A 16,553-nucleotide genomic window follows, 5' to 3' on the forward strand; every position below is an offset into this window, starting at 1 on the left:
TTCATAACTTCTGTCCTTCTCCATTGCTGCTGCCTTGTGAGATAGACAATTTCCTCAATAAAGTATGATGAGACCCACAAAAAATGCTATACCAACTGAAAGCAAATCTTAAAACCTTTCCTATCCACGCTTGCTATTAACAATGTTTATCAGTGTCATCAGCAATGAGCAATCTCGGGGTTGTATTCTTCATCTTTGAAACCCAGGTAAAATTGACTCATCCTGCTGAAGTAGAGTATTGTTCTGTTCTGTGTTCAGTCACTGGGTGTTGGTGTAAGTCTAGTGAGCAATAACATTCTCTTTTTTTAAACAGTTATCATGAAAAAACACCTGAAAAAATATGATGTCAACATTATTTTATTCATAAAATATATATTAAAATAAAAATTACACCAATCCACTGTACTTAGGCTATATTTAGTGTTGGTTTGCATCATTCCAAAAAAACGAAAACAAAAAAATCCAACAGGTGCAAGATCTCGAACACTGACAAGGGAGTAAAATGTAAAAATAATAATAAAAAAGACATATCAATCATGAAAAAATAAGGGATCTTGGATGCCACTTCTGCTTCATACCAAACTTTTAATAGCATTAAGGTCTAAATGTTTGTCTTCACGAGCTCATACTCAGTGAGGTCCTTACTTACCTAATGTATAACGTATGTTATATTACAAGGAAAAATGGACCCCTTTCACACAATTACATGAGCTTGATATACACTGTGCATTTTTACACTGTAAACAAGGCCATTTTGTTTTTACCACAGATATGCTGGTTATCAAGATAAAACACATTTGACAAAGCTAAAACAAGATCATAGATCCAATCACAACTATCAAGGCTTTTTAAAAGAAGAACAAATACAGCTTGACTTCTTAGAAAATCTTAACAATTATGGTTTATACTGTAGCGAAGAGTGTTTAGGCAGAAGCATTGCTCAGCAGTGGAAATGTGCATCCTACAGACAAGACTTGGGCCATTTTGAATCAACAATTAGAATTACACACAATAGAATTTAGCAGCATATGTTAGAGAAATGCTAATAAATAAGAAATTAAATAAAGATGACTTTCTCTACCCATATAGGAAGCAGGAAGCACCATAAAAATGTGAAATTCAGAAAAAAAAAAAACACATACACATTGGAAACAAAACCAAACACTCTAGTACCCAAAGCATTCAGTGATAGCCTGTAAAAAATGTATTTATAGTGGGGCTAGTATATGTCCAAAAACGGCATCAGTTCAAAAGCTCCTGGTAAGAGTAAAAGAAATCCTAATGGCTAAATTTAGGATTTTTTTTTGTTAGATTTACACCTGGGCCAAAATAGAGAAACAACTCAATTCACATTCTAGAGCATGGGATTTCAAACTCCAGTCCTGAGGAGTCACTACACTGCAGAGTTTAATATTTAACCACAATTTAAAATTTAAACAACATTAAACTCAGACACTAATTATAAAGGTTTGTGTTTATCCCTTGGTGCCCAAGTTAACTATTCACAGTTTTTAACCCTAATGCAGAAACTATGGGGTGCGTCCCAACTGCTTACTAATTAATAACACTAATGAATAGTTTCTAGTATGCAAACGACAAAGTTGATACAGTAGCAACAGCTGCTGGAGAATTTGCAGGGATGCATGTTGGCACAGTAACGGTTCATCACGTCCTGTTCACACGAAACGGCATCATACATTTATATTTTGTGCACTAACCTGCAATACCCACACTATTAAGATTAGCATCTTATATATACACCTTGTAGTATTAGTGTGTAGTAAACTATTGAGACGCAGCCTATTACTAATTGGTGAATGTTTGATTTGGGGTCCCACAGGGCTCTAATTTAGGGCCTATGAAACTTACATTAAATACAAGAGCAGCCTAGTTATGAAAGTGAAAAGTGAAGTATGGGTTTACATACAGAATACCTGGCTTTTTTCTCCTACTGGCAAGTTAAGACAGATCACGGAGAATAGCAGGTTAATAGGAAGTTAGAAGGAAATATCAAAGAAAAAGCCAATCCAGGACCTGAGTTCAATACTCCCTCCTGTTCCAGAAGCCAAAATAAATTTAGCCCAATGTTCTCACTGTAAAATTTACACAGAAAAATCCAAAATACATTAGCAAAATCAACTGCTGCCAAAACCAAACTAATGAAAGTTCCTGTACTTTGTATATATTTGTACTCTTTGGAACAGTAAGTTTCAGTGTGTGTGAATCATGTGGTAAACTGCCAAAAGGGAAATAAATCTCTGGCCAGATTTGTTATTACAACAGCAGTGGTAAGTAGGAAGAGAGAGAATTAATTATTTAATGTATTATAATGTTCAGTAAATCAATTGTTATCAGAAAAGCCAAGGCATTGACCCCAAAGTGGCAGCGAAGCAACAGAAAACTGCACACTCTGCTCTATGAGCATCTTTAAGATGTTATTTAGCATGCTAAAGCATAGACAATGCTTGTATAATGGCAATAGGCAATTTATTTATAAGATTAGTTTATGATGTGTGTATTTGGCAAAGAAGGAGAAAGGGCAGATACGCTGCTCACAGTGAGGTGAGGTAGGAGGTGGAAAGTGCTTAGGTAAAATGGGTGGCTATAATGTGCTTTCAAACACAGCTCTAGAACTGTGGTTTAGATTTGTGCATACTCCCATTTATTAGTTCTAGATTTTGTGGACATAAGGGTCATCTATATTCACTGGCACAAGCCATATTTCCCAATGAAATCAACCCTAAAATCTTCAATCTGGCATTAAGCAAACAGCAAAACAAATCTATGGTCATTCAGAACAAAACAAAACAGTGTTATGGTAGAAAGCAGTGGTTAGGATGTTCATAACATTTTACATAAAGTACCTGATAAAAAAAATAGTAGCCATAACAGTGGTTTCAGTTTGAGATTGATCGGTGTTGACGTTGATGTTTTTGTTTTGGTTTAATCTTCAGTGTGTACATATTGTCTCAATTATTCTTTTATCATCATGTGTATATGGATAAATACTGTTTAATGCCAGACTGAATCTAAATCTGAATGGGAGTCCATCAAATTCAATACTTATAATAAAATTCACAAATCACCAACTGTGCCAGCTGTCCTAATATCAGCATGAACACTGACTGGGCTCAGTCATCTAGGCCTTGACGTGAGAAGAAGTCCTCCAATTCACTCAGTCGCTCAATCAGCATTATATCCAGATCTGCATCTTCATTTTTCCCCCTGCGAGCTCGTCCTCGTGGACCCTTCATGCGCACAAAACTAGGGTTGGCCTTGGCTTTGCGTTTTCTGGGCAAAGTGAAATCGGGGAAGTCTAAAACACGCTTTCTTTTTTGTTGCCCGATGCACACCAACGTCCCATTCTTCTCCTTTGGCTCTTCAAAGATTGTCTCCAGGCTTCTATAAAAAATAAAAAATTAAATTGTGTTACTTACAGTGAACAACACAAATTAGTCAAAAATATAGTTTTATAAAGTAAAACACTTTTTAATATACACCAACATGAGATGTCAGAAAACATTAAACTAGTTTTGTTTCCCATGATATTTGGATGTTCACACAGACAAAGAACACTGGCCAACACTGGCCATTGTGCTCATGGCAAGGTGATGTGAATTATGAAGCATTTGAATTGAAGCCTGATAGTGGGTGCCAGATGGGTGAGACGTTCCATTTTTTAAACATTTCTAGTACATGTGACACTATGTAAAGAAATGTTTAAAAAATGGAACGTCTCACCCATCTGGCACCCACTATCAGGCTTCAATTCAAATGCTTCATAATTCACATCACCTTGCCATGAGCACAATGGCCAGTGTTCAGCCTCACTCACAAGAGAAAACCTCACACTAAACTGAGGAAAAAAGTGGAAATCAAAAAAAAATCCAAACCTGTTGGGAGTTGGAGATTTGTAGTTCTTGTTTGTGTAAATTTCCTCCAGACTAAACTCTTTCTTCTTTAATCTAAAGGATGAAAAGAAGGTCACATAAAATGAAAACAATGGATGTAAAAACCAAAACGAATAAGGATTTGTAGAGAGAAATGAGTCACTGACCTCTTTGGTTTGGGAAGCCCCATTGGTGTAAGGTTGTTATCTGGTTTGGGAACAGTCTTGCGGATGCGAATCTGAGAAACCCTTTTAGACCGCTGTCCTGGCTGTGCAGAAGTTTCTGAATCATAAAGCCCCACCTAAAGAAAATACCAAAAGTTGGGGCGGTATGAAAAACTATAATAAAATTAGCTCAAGTGTTTCCCTACATTAAAATGTGTTATTTGATTGGAGACAATATCAATGCAAGATATTCAATATTTTGCCTGGTTTCATTTTTCAGTTTCACTTGATTTTTTAATATGCATTTGGCACAAAAACAGTATCCACAAAAAGCTGACTTTTAAAGGACCAAAACATTTTTTTTCAGGTCATGAACAAATGCGTTAGAAAACAAAGAAAAAAAGGTTTATAAAAGAAAGACTGGAGGGATCTGCATTTTTCTCATCCAGGACGGACACAGTGGAAATGTACACCGTGTGCTTTGAACCAAAGATGAAAAGGACACTCCAGACTGTTATCAGTTATCAACAACTATGGAAACAAAGTTACCCCGACAAAACACGAAATTTCTTTGAGTTATACCGTTGGTAATGAGGAAAAAACACTTTATTAAGTGCAATACACCTGAAATAAATGTGAAACACTCCAGTAAAATAAAAGATGTTACCTGGCTGCTCTCTCTGGAGGAGCCCCAGCTGTGGCGGCAGGGGTACTTCACATTTGCACCAATGAGGGCAAAGCTTTGCACAGGCTCAGTGGGAGATCTATCTAACTTGGGACTGGGGCTTTGCTGTGCAGTGTGAGCAGAGCTCCTCTCCGACGTAAGATGTATCTTAGTAAGCTGACGTGGAAATTGAGAAGAGGACTTCCTGTATCGATGAAACAAGCAAAGTGAGTCCAAATCTAGACCTCAGTTTTACTATCATGATTATAAACTGTATTATATAATTAACATGTGCAACATGACAAGGCCTGTTAATAACTGTTCCACAACTTGCACTAAAGCACAAAAGATTATACTACTGAAACACAATAAAGCCCATCCATTATGAACTTTGATTGACAACAGAAAATGGACACAAATTATGATTATTTTAAAAAACACAATGCAGACAGGCCCAGAAATGTATTTGCTTCAGTCTACTGTGCAGCTGGGAGATTTGCCCACCGTGTTGAAGCCCTTTTCCTGCTGGGAGGTGCCTCCTGACTGGACCGTCGGGCATAGCTACCAACGCAACAGAGACGAGGATCAGAACAGCTCAAATTTGGAGTTCAAAGCCCAAGCAACATGCAAGCACTATTCTACAATGAGCGCTACATATAGAAATCCTGTTTTAAGAGGATTCAGTTACACTTTTTCATTTTTTTAATGTTTTTAATTCTGGCGGACATGGAAGCAAGGAAGCAAAGACAAACAAAGGTTTGTTGATTTAGCAAAAAGGTAGCAAAGCCATTTTTTTTATTCATGCAAAATAAAGAAATGAAAATGAACAACTTTATTACTTACCAGTGATCATTATCCAGTCCTGGTGGGCCAGTGTAGTCAATCAGCGGTCGAAGTGGCTCAGACTTGGTTTCCACTACAATCTGGTTCATGACCTTATTGACAGTAGACGTGGAGAAGGACGTAAGGAGGCAGCTGAGGCGTCTGTGACGAAACCAGAATCTGAAGGAGGCCGGAGAGGATATGGCCAGCACTGTGCTGAGGCCTGACCCAGAGAAGCTCCCTTTATTCAGAATGGACATGGGGAAACGAGTGGCAGTCTCAAACAGTTGTGTCAAATGTTGGATTGGATGTGGATCAACACCTCTATCAAACAGCTGACATACTGTGGAGGTATGAGGGGTCTGGGCCAGAGCTTTAGTCTGGGAAAACCGACAGTTGTGAGAATCTCCGGGCATCACCAAAGGCTGCCAGGGCTTAGAGTAGTCCAGTTCTGGAAAGGGAAGAGAAAAAACTTCACCTTTCATTGAAGGCCAGCCACAATTGGAACCACCTCTACCATGGTGGTGCTTGAGTTTTGAAACAGTCCTTCTGTAACCTGGCATAGTCTGGGATAAGACAATGTTGGTAGATGTGATAAAGGGCATCAAGCGGCAGGCAGTGTCAGACAGTTCTTTCAGAAGTTCACTCGTAGTGCGACGGTTCGATAGTATCCCTGGTTGAAGCAGCAGCTTTGATAGTCCATTTTTGGGACTAGTAGTCAGTTTCAAGTCAGTTGGCAAAAGCAATCCCCCTGATGTTTGGTAAGTCTTGTAAGAGTTTATAGATGGCACCAAGGTGTTCACTAACATGCAATGAGAATATGGTCGAAGAACTGGTATTTTACCACGAATAGGGAACTTTAACTTTACATAGGGCATTGTACCATTCCTTGACAAGTTCTGCAAACTCATATCCTTTGATTGCTCTCCTAAACGTGTACAAACTTCTTTCATATCCTCCTCAGGACTTGCAATAAAACTGCTTTCTTCTGTTGGTTTGTCTTTAACACATGCAAGCAATTCCACATCGGACGCAGAAATGCCCTGTAAAACTGATAAGATCGTCTTGGGCATGGTTCTTCCAGACTGAACTGCCCCTTCAGCAAGACATTTCTCATCTTTTTGGAGTAAAGTACTTGTACTAGAATCTTTACTACATGTTTCCTGTATTCCACTGGGTAGAGCGATGAACAAACTAGAACCAGAAGAAGCCTCAGGCTTGTCGTCAATAAGTTGAAAGCCAAGCTGTTCAGGCAGGGAGTGTGTAAATGTTTGGTTAATGCATTGAGGCCCATTTTCGTCCAAGTCTCTTGTGGAATGTGTCAAGAGGACAAGCGTACCAACTGATTCATATTTTGCTGTTTTGGAACACAAAGAAATAGGACTAACCTCCATTGAGGAGCTTACCTCTCCAGAACACCCATTATCTTCAACTTCTGCAGGTAAAGAAGGCAACTCAGGTTGTGCTGACGTGCATAAACACAGACTCGATGCAAAACACTCTTTACCACAGTGAAATGTAGGCCCTGGTTGGGAACTCTCAGGCGGTTGAGACTTTGATACGTCATACAGTGGCTCCTGGCAGACAGTTTTGTTTGAATAACTTTGAACAGAATTCTCCAGTGATTTCAATTCCTGCTTTGTCACAACTTCCAAATCTGTTTCCAGTTCTTCAAAGTCTGATATAGGTGAGTAGTTACCCTGTAAGCATTCCCTCTGTGCTGAAGATGTTTCCTCCAGTCCAGATAAGCTTTCAGGGGTCAGATCCTGGGTGTTGTCTTCATTAAGTTGGTTTAAGGGGTTGTGTGAAGAAGTAGACTCCATGTCTGTACTTCGTTCTGGAGCAACTGTACATTTAACACCACTTGATGTTGGTGAGGAGACCGTGGACATTTCACTGTCATCGTTTGGTTCAACTGAGCCCTTATCTGTAAGCATGCAAACATTGTGAGTGATATATGTAATACTTTAAAGTAGCAAGAAGCCTCTAGAAACATAAATCTGAATTTTCTTTGTAAATAATTTAATATGTAAACTGTATTTTACATTTAATATAAAATTTAAACATAAAAACGGGATTTAGTTAATCATGGACACATCATGGGTATCAGATCAAGCTCTCTACTGAATTATATGTGAGGAGAATAAGAGTCTCGTAGTACTGCAAGAGAGAGCTGGCCATGCTCTGTGAGGGGGCAGAATTAGGTCTATGAAGCACCATTATGTTGCGTTTCTATATAAAGCCTCAGTAACTTGATGCCATTTGATATAGAGCTGCCAGTAACACACGTCCTTTAGAATATTAAGACAACACGCAGACTGTTCTCAGAGAGGATATACTGTTTTTTTGTTCATAAAATATATTTCTTCATAAAAATTAGCTAAATGCTTTAATTAACATCCTAGTTTATTATTACACAAAAAAAATCTATATATCAAAATGTGTTCCTAGGGGCTTTAACTGACACAAGGGCAGCATGTTCTGTGGTATCCTATTTTTTAGTCATGCTTATAAAAAATAAATCAGACTCTATATTATATTCGATTACAGCTGCACACAACTTTCCTACAATGACATTTACTTGTTTAGCAGATATGTATAAGAAAATATACTGCTTCAGGTTGGACCACAGCAAAAATACTTACCATAAGTGCAGAGAGAGACCACACTGTGTGTTGTTGGAACACTTGAACATCCAGTGGAGCCATCTCTTCGTAAATCGTTAACTTTGCTGTGCAGTAGGTCTAAGCTGTTAGTGTGCAGCGTACTCTGGGTGTGCAGCTGTTCCATCCGCCGCTCAACTGCCTCTAACCGCTGGGTCAGGGAACCCAAGGCACCTGTTAACATGCGCTTCATCTCCGTCTGATGGGCCACAAGGAACCGCTCCAGTGCGCCCAGTTGATCCCCTGTTGGGCCTGCAGGAGGAGCAGGAGGGAAGGCGGAAGGCTGGTCCCATCCTCTGGCTTTGCCCATGCTTACTATCATTAAGAGACAAAAACAGATTTCAGTAGGATTTTTAAATTCTAGTTTTCAACAGTGCTAAAATATAATTAAACAAAATCATGGGAATAAATCATTAATCAATACATTACCTTGCTCTGTGCCAGCTTGGAGGTAGGTACTATTCTGTCTCGGATCAATTTCCAAAGCGGTTTCCTTCAACTCTGAAGAAGTCTGACTGTCCTCTCTATCCGTGTCCAAGCAGAGAGGATCCCGACACAGTGTTTGAGCTTCCGAAACAGAGCGCAGGATTTTTTCCTCTGATCCACACTCTCTCGCTGTACTTTCTCCACAGCTCATAAGTAATAGATCTTCATAGAGTTTGGGCTGTGGGTGTGGACCAGTTCCAGCTATAGGGGCCTGCTGTACCCCTTTTGGATCAGCCAGAGGATTGGACAGCATTACCACAAGAACTGCTAGATTGAAAAAAATTAAGGTTTAAAAAAAAAAATAAAAAAATCTAGTCAGTTCATAGTCCTGTGCATTTTCTGTATTTTACTACTTTACCAGCTCTAAGATACTGAAACTGTCTAGCATGGAATAAACCATCATTGTATCATTGCTGGATCAAAATAATATATGTATTGAAGGTCCTACTAAAAACACCAGCTACTGTTTTAACCATAATTGTCAGCATTAACCATGTAGCTTGCTGCTTTGTGTTTTTACACTCTTACAAAGAGACAAAAGCAGAGAGTGTTTTTAAAGGTTTTCCCTGTAAGCTGTGCTTTGCAAGATAATGTACTGTTTGTCCCTTTTTCCAGAAACAAAAACACACATATAGCTAGCTAGCTATTCTGGCCTTTCTATTAGCTGCAACTGGTGAATTCAGTGGAAGGCCACTGTAATATGTTTGTGCATTTCCCCCCAAAAACGTTATTTAAATATACTCATTTTTACATGATAAATCTTATTATAAATGCTAATTCTAGTATTGAATATTACATGTTGCAACAAATATAAACATAGGGGATAAAAACACACACATACATAATACTCCTGCACATTACACAAAAATAATGAATTAGATAAAGATCTGATAAATACACTGATATGCCACACAATCAAGGTCATTATTTTTTATTTATATAAACAGTATTTCTATTAGAATGTAAAAGCACAGCTGATATAATCAAACACTTTGCATTCAGACAGGTAATTATCTTGTGCCAAAATACAGACAGTGGGACATTAACCCAAAAGAGCCCATTGCAAAGTATGTCTCACAGACACTTTGAAAGCTGTGTAAAGTTCCTTACATCACTTTATCAGTACTGAACATCCAGTGAGCATCACAGCACAGTGTATGATTCTGTGTTTGCTCATCTGACCTAATTCACAGAGTGTAGGAGTGCTGGGTTAGTGATGCAAACAAAGCTAGTTCGTTTTAAAAGTGTGCTATTTGATTATGCTTTTATCAAACATTATCACTTTTGAAATTAGTATCAATATTCAGAAATGGATTAGGACTCTTGTGGGTTAAGAAAATTCTCAGTAGTCTTTACATTATATTACATTTGGCAGATGCTTTTATCCAAAGCAAGTTAAAAAGTTTAAGGTTTTATAGGCAGGGCCTAAAGGAGACCAAAGGTAAATAGTGGCCTCTACAGTGGAAAGGAGGGGGATCAGGAAATGAGGATAGAAATAGTAAATTTTTTAGAGGTGTTAGAAGAGTAGGTGCTCTTTGAAGAAATCTGTTTTTAGGAGTTTCATAAAAGAAGGGAAGGACACTCCTGCTCTGGGACTGGAGGATATATTGTTCCTTGTCTTCTTTTGTATGTTACACAATTAGGTAACATCTATAATCTAGATATCTATTCAGTCTAAAATATGTACATAATTAGTCTTCTTAATACAATGTTTGTATTTAATTGCAATAAATTAATTGATTCTTGTTTAATTGTGTACCTCCTCCCCTTTTAAATCTTCAGAGAGCTCAATGTTTCCTGTAAAATGTTCTCCATTCACTGTAGATAGCTAGTGTTAAAGATGTATCAATCTGTTAAAATTCAGTATTTAAAAAGTAGTTAGTTTACCTAGATCACTTACACACTAAAAAACAGAGGTACGATATAAGTACTTGTGCTCAAAGGTACACTTTTCATAACTGTGTTCCCTCTGAAGTACAAAGTCTTTCCTAACAGCTAGAAGTACAGATTTGTACCATATAACCAGCCAAAAGGTATATTCTGTATTCTGCATCACTGTACTAAAAAAAACAAAATATATTTTAATTAAGCATTTTTCATTTGAAAGCCAGACAATTTTGGACCATCAAGTTCTTAACACATATTCAGTTGATGATAATCCTTATAATCTTTACTGGTACCAAAAATACGGGTACAAAAAAAAAAGACTTTCACTGAAAGCTACTCTTTAGTACCACAATTTAAGGTACAGCCCCAGCAACACGCTTTGTAGGACACATTTGTACTTATTTTTCTTAGTGTGTTTTGTAAACATGGATTATGAAACATAGCTACAGCTCTGGAAAAAAAATAAAAAACACTTAAAAATTATGAGTTTCTTTGATTTTACTCTGGAATATAATCAAGAGGAAGATTGATCATCACATCAAACCAAGCTGAACTGCTTAAATTTTTGCACCAGGAGTGACAACGTTTCCAAAAGCTAGTGGAGAAGAACATGCCGAGATGCATGAAAACTGTGAATAAAAACCATGGTTATTCCACCAAATATTGATTTCTGAACTCTTAAAACTTTATGAATATGAACTTGTTTTCTTTGCATTATTTGAGGTCTGAAAGCTCTGCATCTTTTTTGTTATTTCAGCCATTTCGCATTTCCTGCAAATAAATGTTACACTATATTTATTTGAAATTTGGGAGAAATGTTGTCTGCAGTTTACAAAATAATACACCAATGTTCATTTTACTCAAGCATATATGTATAAATAGTTAAAACAGAGAAACTGATCTCAATTTTTTCCAGAGCTGTATTTAAAATGTATAAGCTTCGCTACGTATTTAACCACAGCCCAGTAAAAACACAAACACAAACCATGTTCCTTAAACTGTCTTCTAGAAGGTTAGCACATGAAAACAGTAATTTATTGCCAAAAACTGGAGACAAACAGCTCAGACTGAGACGAGTCAGGTTAGGCAGGAGTATGGCTGACCGCATGAAGGCCAGCTGAGCGAATGGAGGTACGGAGCAGTAGCTACAGGAGCTGTAGGTTAGGTTAGATAGCTTACCTCGGGCTGGGTTCAGTAGGTGAATCAGTTTGAGCAGTTCTCTTAGTGAGGAAGAGAATTACAGTAAAGGCTGGAGGAGATTATTCCCGCTGCTGCTGCTACTGCTTCTCCGTCCATCCCTGGATGTGAATCCTGTTTAATCTCGCATGAACAGCTTCCGGCGGCGGAACAAGGCGAGCCGTTCAGGAACAATGAATGAGGTTTTACAGCTTAAAAATCACACAATCTCACTTCTCCCACAAACCCGCTCTCTCCGGCATCATACAGCGCGTTTATCTGCAGTCCCCTCCCGGTTAATGTTATTAAACATTCCTCCTAACGTTAGGCCGCTGCTGCAGGAACGGGAACAGCGACGCCAGACAGCAAATGTTGAGTGAGTGCACTTCCGTTCAGGCTGGGCTCGGCGGAGTGTCGCTGAGCGCCATTGGTCGGTGAGGGAGAGCAGTCACAGGCTGGTGGTGGTGGTGGTGCTGCTGCTCGGTGTTCAGTGTTTCTGGATCTGGAGTTAATCACTGTTTATTACACTGTTTACCCGGGCTGGGTTCAGTGTGGGGGAGAGTAACGGCCGCTGCCGGAGAACCGACTCCTATGTTTCACTTAGTTCATTTCAAATTCAAAATAACGGTCATTTTTTTCAAGGGGGCGGGGTTTCAGTTTATATATGAACTATAGCTAAATCACTACACCGGTCAGGGTAAAAAACAAAAAATGAGTGGCCACGACTTATTAAAGTGTGCGAATGAGATACTTAAGCTGTGGTGACAAAATAATTCATTAATGGGGACAACTTATTAAGTTGTAGTGATTACTTATTTAGACATGGGAATAATTAAGTCGTGGGGATGATTCATTAAAGCATGGAAACGACTTATTTAGCCACGTGGATGACATATTTAGGCTGTATTAAGGCGTGGGAACAAGATAATTTAGTTGTGGGGACGACCTATTAAAGCATGGGAATTACTAATTTAACTGTGCATTAAGGCATGGGAATGATGTAATTAAGTTGCGTGATAGACTGTATTAAGGTGTGGGAACAAGATAATTACTTTGTGGGGATGACTTAGTTAGCTGCGGGGATGACTTATTTAGGTGTGTATTAAGGCGAGGGAACAAGCTGATTAAGTCGTGGGGACTACTTATTAAGTTGTAGGTACGACTTATTTAGGGATGATTTATTAAAGCATGGGAACAACTTATTTAGCAATGGGGATGACTCATTTAGGTGTGTATTAAGGAGTTTGAACAAGATAATTAAGTCGTAAGGACAACGTATTAAGGTGTGGGAGCGAGAGTAGGGACACGTTATTTAGGAGTGGGAATGCATTGTGGAGATGACTTATTAATGCATTGGAACTACTTATTTAGGCAGGTGTTAAGGCATGGGAACGAGATAATTCAGTTGTGGGGAGGACTTATTAAAGCATTGGAATTACTTATTTAGCCACAGAAATGACTAATTTAGGTGTGCATTTAGGCATGGGAACAAGATAATTACATTGTGGTGATGACTGATTTACACACGGGAGGGAATTCTTTATCGACGGGGATGACTTATTTAGGCGTGCATCAAGGCATGGGAACAAGATGATTAAGTCATGGCGATGACTTATTTATGAGTGGGAACAAGAAAATTAAGTTATGGGGATGACTTATTTAGGCGTTGGATCGAGATTGACATAAAATCATTAGCTAAATGAGAAAATTTCTGATAAATGTAAACAGAGTGGACTTATAATGTGCTTTTTTTTACGTCAACAGAGAGGTTTTACTGTCAAGATAAGATATGTTTTGCTATGTGGTAAATATAGGAGTCATATGTGATATGACTCCTGGGCACCACAAAGTTCCTTATATTTTTAAAAGTATTTATTATTTTTTCATCATGTGCAGATTGTTGCAGTTAAATTTGGAAGAAAAACTTGTTATTTACCACAAAATATGGCATTTACCTTTTATGCATCATTGTGGGGATAAGCACTTCTGTGCTAATTCTGTTTTTGTTCAAGTATGTTCTGCTAAATAAGTGTGAAATAATAAATGATTGTGAGAATCAATTCTGACGCAAATTATTTTCAATTACCTCAGTGACCTTCTTTTTCTATCTGATACCTAATAATGATTTAAGCTATTACGGCACTAGTACTATTTTATTTTATTACACAACAAAATTTTTGGGGGAGTAAGTACAGTCAAGACTGTCTTCTGTTTTTGGAACTCACCTATGTTTCGGGTCTATTTTTGACAAAAACTATTGTATTATCACCTTAAAAACCTCTTCTCATCTTATAATTTGTGCAGTGTGCAGTGTTTTAGGCTATCAGTATAATATTTTTAATAATGGGATTATTTTTGTGTTAGTGATTTAGGCTTATCATATCATACTGTTTTAGTTCTACATCATTTTCTGGTAATCACTTTACTCTTTTTAATACTAGGCTCATTTTATTTTGAGTGATTTCAGCTATTAAAATACCCTACCTACTGTGTTCTGAAGCCAGCTGTACCTACAAATGTGGAAATTTTTACCAGCACAATGCCTCGCCCAGATCTGGAATTATAAACGCTCTGTAATGATATAGAAAGTGAAAGAAGCTTGTAAAATTTGTACAGGTTGCTGTTGTCTTTACACAACGATCCTCATTCAGCGCTCTATTGAGAATCGCTTGGACAAACTTTCCCTCTCCTCCTCTTCCTCGATTTGACACACATATATCCACTTATACTAAACAGCGATATTTCTGCGAGATGGTAAGTCTACTAAGTGTACTGCACAGCTTTCTTTTTCTTCTCAGCACAAGCTATTGGGTATCATTTGCCCATTTTGCAAATAAATGATGCCAAAAGCCATTAGATATAATGTTTTTTTAATGTAAGCAACTAAGAAATGTTAAAATGTACAATAAATTTAGAAATGCTATCAAAATACATTTAAAATTTAAATAGCCTATTTCTGAACAACTAATTAACTGTTAATAATGTATTCTTTATTTGACTGAAACAGTTACTTACTTTTACAGTTAGTTACTTTCTTTGATTATTAAAATATTGTAAAGAGTACACATTGTATTTGTGTTACCTGTAATAGGCATAGGCTTTCCTCAATGGTCAAAAACTTTTGTAATGACTGTTAATATCCATGTTTTGGATGTGAAAAATACAAGCACATGGGAATTATGTGATAAAAATGTTTAGGAAAGAATATGATTGGTACAGTGTACATATCAAGTCTTAGCGTCTTAGTCATTATCATCCATCAGGAGAGCAGGTTGGCAGCAACTCAGTGGAAGGCAGAGGAGGTAAAGGAAATTATGCAAAAGAATATGGATAAAGCAGAAGAAAGAGGTGAAAAACTGGAAGAACTCGAAGAGCGTTCTGAAAAATTACAAAATTCGGTGAGTATTGAGATTCATACTTTTTTTATTAATAATTGTCCTTGTTTCCTCGTTCTTGAGTTGAATATACAGGCACATTATTCTGTTATATTTATAAAAATAAATCCTTTTAGTTACATTTTAATAAGGCTATGCTGGTAGGCTAGGTTGTTAACTAGCTCTTTACCAGCATAACATGTTTTTTTCTGGGCGACTAGCTGGCCTTGAGGTGGATTTCTTTGGCAGGGCATGCACAAAACTAAAGCAATTAAGTAAGAAATAAAAGGACAGGTTGCACAGTTTTTATTTTTCTTGACATACCTACCATATGCATTGTAAATCTGTGCAATACTTGCATGCTGAGTTTTGGTCACAATTCCTGTTTTTTGTATATAAATATGTACAGCTCATGTGCTCATATGTATCAGTTTCTCTGATTTTCTATTTATAGGTTTATGTTTGAGTAAAATGAACATTGTTGTTTTATTCTATAAACTACATCATGCATCTTGGCATGTTCTCCTCCACCAGTTTTACACACTGCTTTTGGATAACTTTACGCCACTCCTGGTGCAAAAATGCAAGTAGTTCAGTTTGGGTTGATGGCTTGAGATCATCTGTCTTCCTCTTGATTATATTCCAAAGGTTTTAAATTTGGTAAAGTAAAAAAAAACTGCTTCAAAGTCTGCACTTAGAACTGTTTGGGGGAAGAGGTTATTATCTCTGGTCTGTTTTCACACACAGTAATCTCCATCCGTTAAATTAATTGCTCAATTCTATGTGTCACTTTTCTGCATTCAGGATTGTAAAAGCTTCCGCTTTTAGCTGCTTTTGGGACACATGGTATTTCACTGAGCAGGAGCTTCTCCAAACAAGCAGTCGTTCTGTTATGAAAATACTTTTATTCAAGCAGTGCTATACATAAGTTATTCAGGTCTATGAAAGTAGACATATAATGATAAACCAGAGATAAGTACTCTGGACCGCTCCTGGGCTCAAAAACAGCATTCACTCTTCACCACACGTACCAAACTCACAGAGCAAGTGCACCTATATCCCGAAAAATAGGCCATTAGCCTCAGACTCGTCTAAGCAGCTGCTGAGCACTCTATAAGTATATATTAGTAATTTTTCTGCAAGAATGACCAAAATTCTCTAAAAATGAACTCAAAACTGTTGTGATACTTGCCAAAGAAGGTTGTTACTTAGTGCCCAGACATTGGTTTCAGGTCTTTTTACTTTTTTGTTATTTATAAAAAATTGTATTGTAACTATTCTTGCTTAAAATATTATAAGAAATGTGTCATTTTTAAATTACAGTAACAGATATTTACTGAACAGACTTCTGAAACACAAGTTTTCTTCTTTTCTGTCACACATTTTATCACAATTTTATCACATGTAAACATGTAGAATTTATTTAA

At 37.4% G+C, this 16,553-nt stretch overlaps 1 protein-coding gene across 3 annotated transcripts; it reads right to left on the reverse strand.

Annotated features, from left to right (window-relative positions):
• Positions 1-341: 341 nt before the first annotated feature.
• Positions 342-12,344, reverse strand: wu:fi75a02 (uncharacterized). Of its 3 annotated transcripts, none has more exons than XM_022667866.2 (9): positions 11,756-12,344; positions 8,633-8,953; positions 8,186-8,518; positions 5,562-7,467; positions 5,223-5,279; positions 4,722-4,923; positions 4,058-4,191; positions 3,894-3,965; positions 342-3,402 (listed from the first exon to the last, which is right to left on the reverse strand). In XM_022667866.2, the coding sequence occupies exons 2-9, from the start codon at positions 8,940-8,942 to the stop codon at positions 3,132-3,134; spliced, it is 3,285 nt and encodes a 1,094-aa protein (XP_022523587.2). In that variant the 5' UTR covers positions 8,943-8,953; positions 11,756-12,344; the 3' UTR covers positions 342-3,131. The 3 variants fall into 3 exon arrangements, with proteins under 3 accessions (XP_022523587.2, XP_022523586.2, XP_022523588.2); XM_022667865.2 differs by having other exon boundaries at positions 8,633-8,956; positions 11,756-12,343; XM_022667867.2 differs by lacking the exon at positions 5,223-5,279 and having other exon boundaries at positions 8,633-8,956.
• Positions 12,345-16,553: the final 4,209 nt, after the last annotated feature.

Source organism: Astyanax mexicanus, chromosome 1 (genome assembly GCF_023375975.1).
Source record: "Astyanax mexicanus isolate ESR-SI-001 chromosome 1, AstMex3_surface, whole genome shotgun sequence".
NCBI lineage: Eukaryota > Metazoa > Chordata > Actinopteri > Characiformes > Acestrorhamphidae > Astyanax > Astyanax mexicanus.

Coding starts and splice junctions, on each gene's coding strand:
- wu:fi75a02 (XM_022667866.2), bottom strand. CDS start 8,942: ATGCTGTCCAATCCTCTGGCTGATCCAAAAGGGGTACAGCAGGCCCCT. Junction 7,468..8,185: donor GGTCTCTCTCTGCACTTATG/GTAAGTATTTTT, acceptor GCATGCTTACAG/ATAAGGGCTCAGTTGAACCA. Junction 4,192..4,721: donor CCTCCAGAGAGAGCAGCCAG/GTAACATCTTTT, acceptor TATTTTCTTTAG/GTGGGGCTTTATGATTCAGA.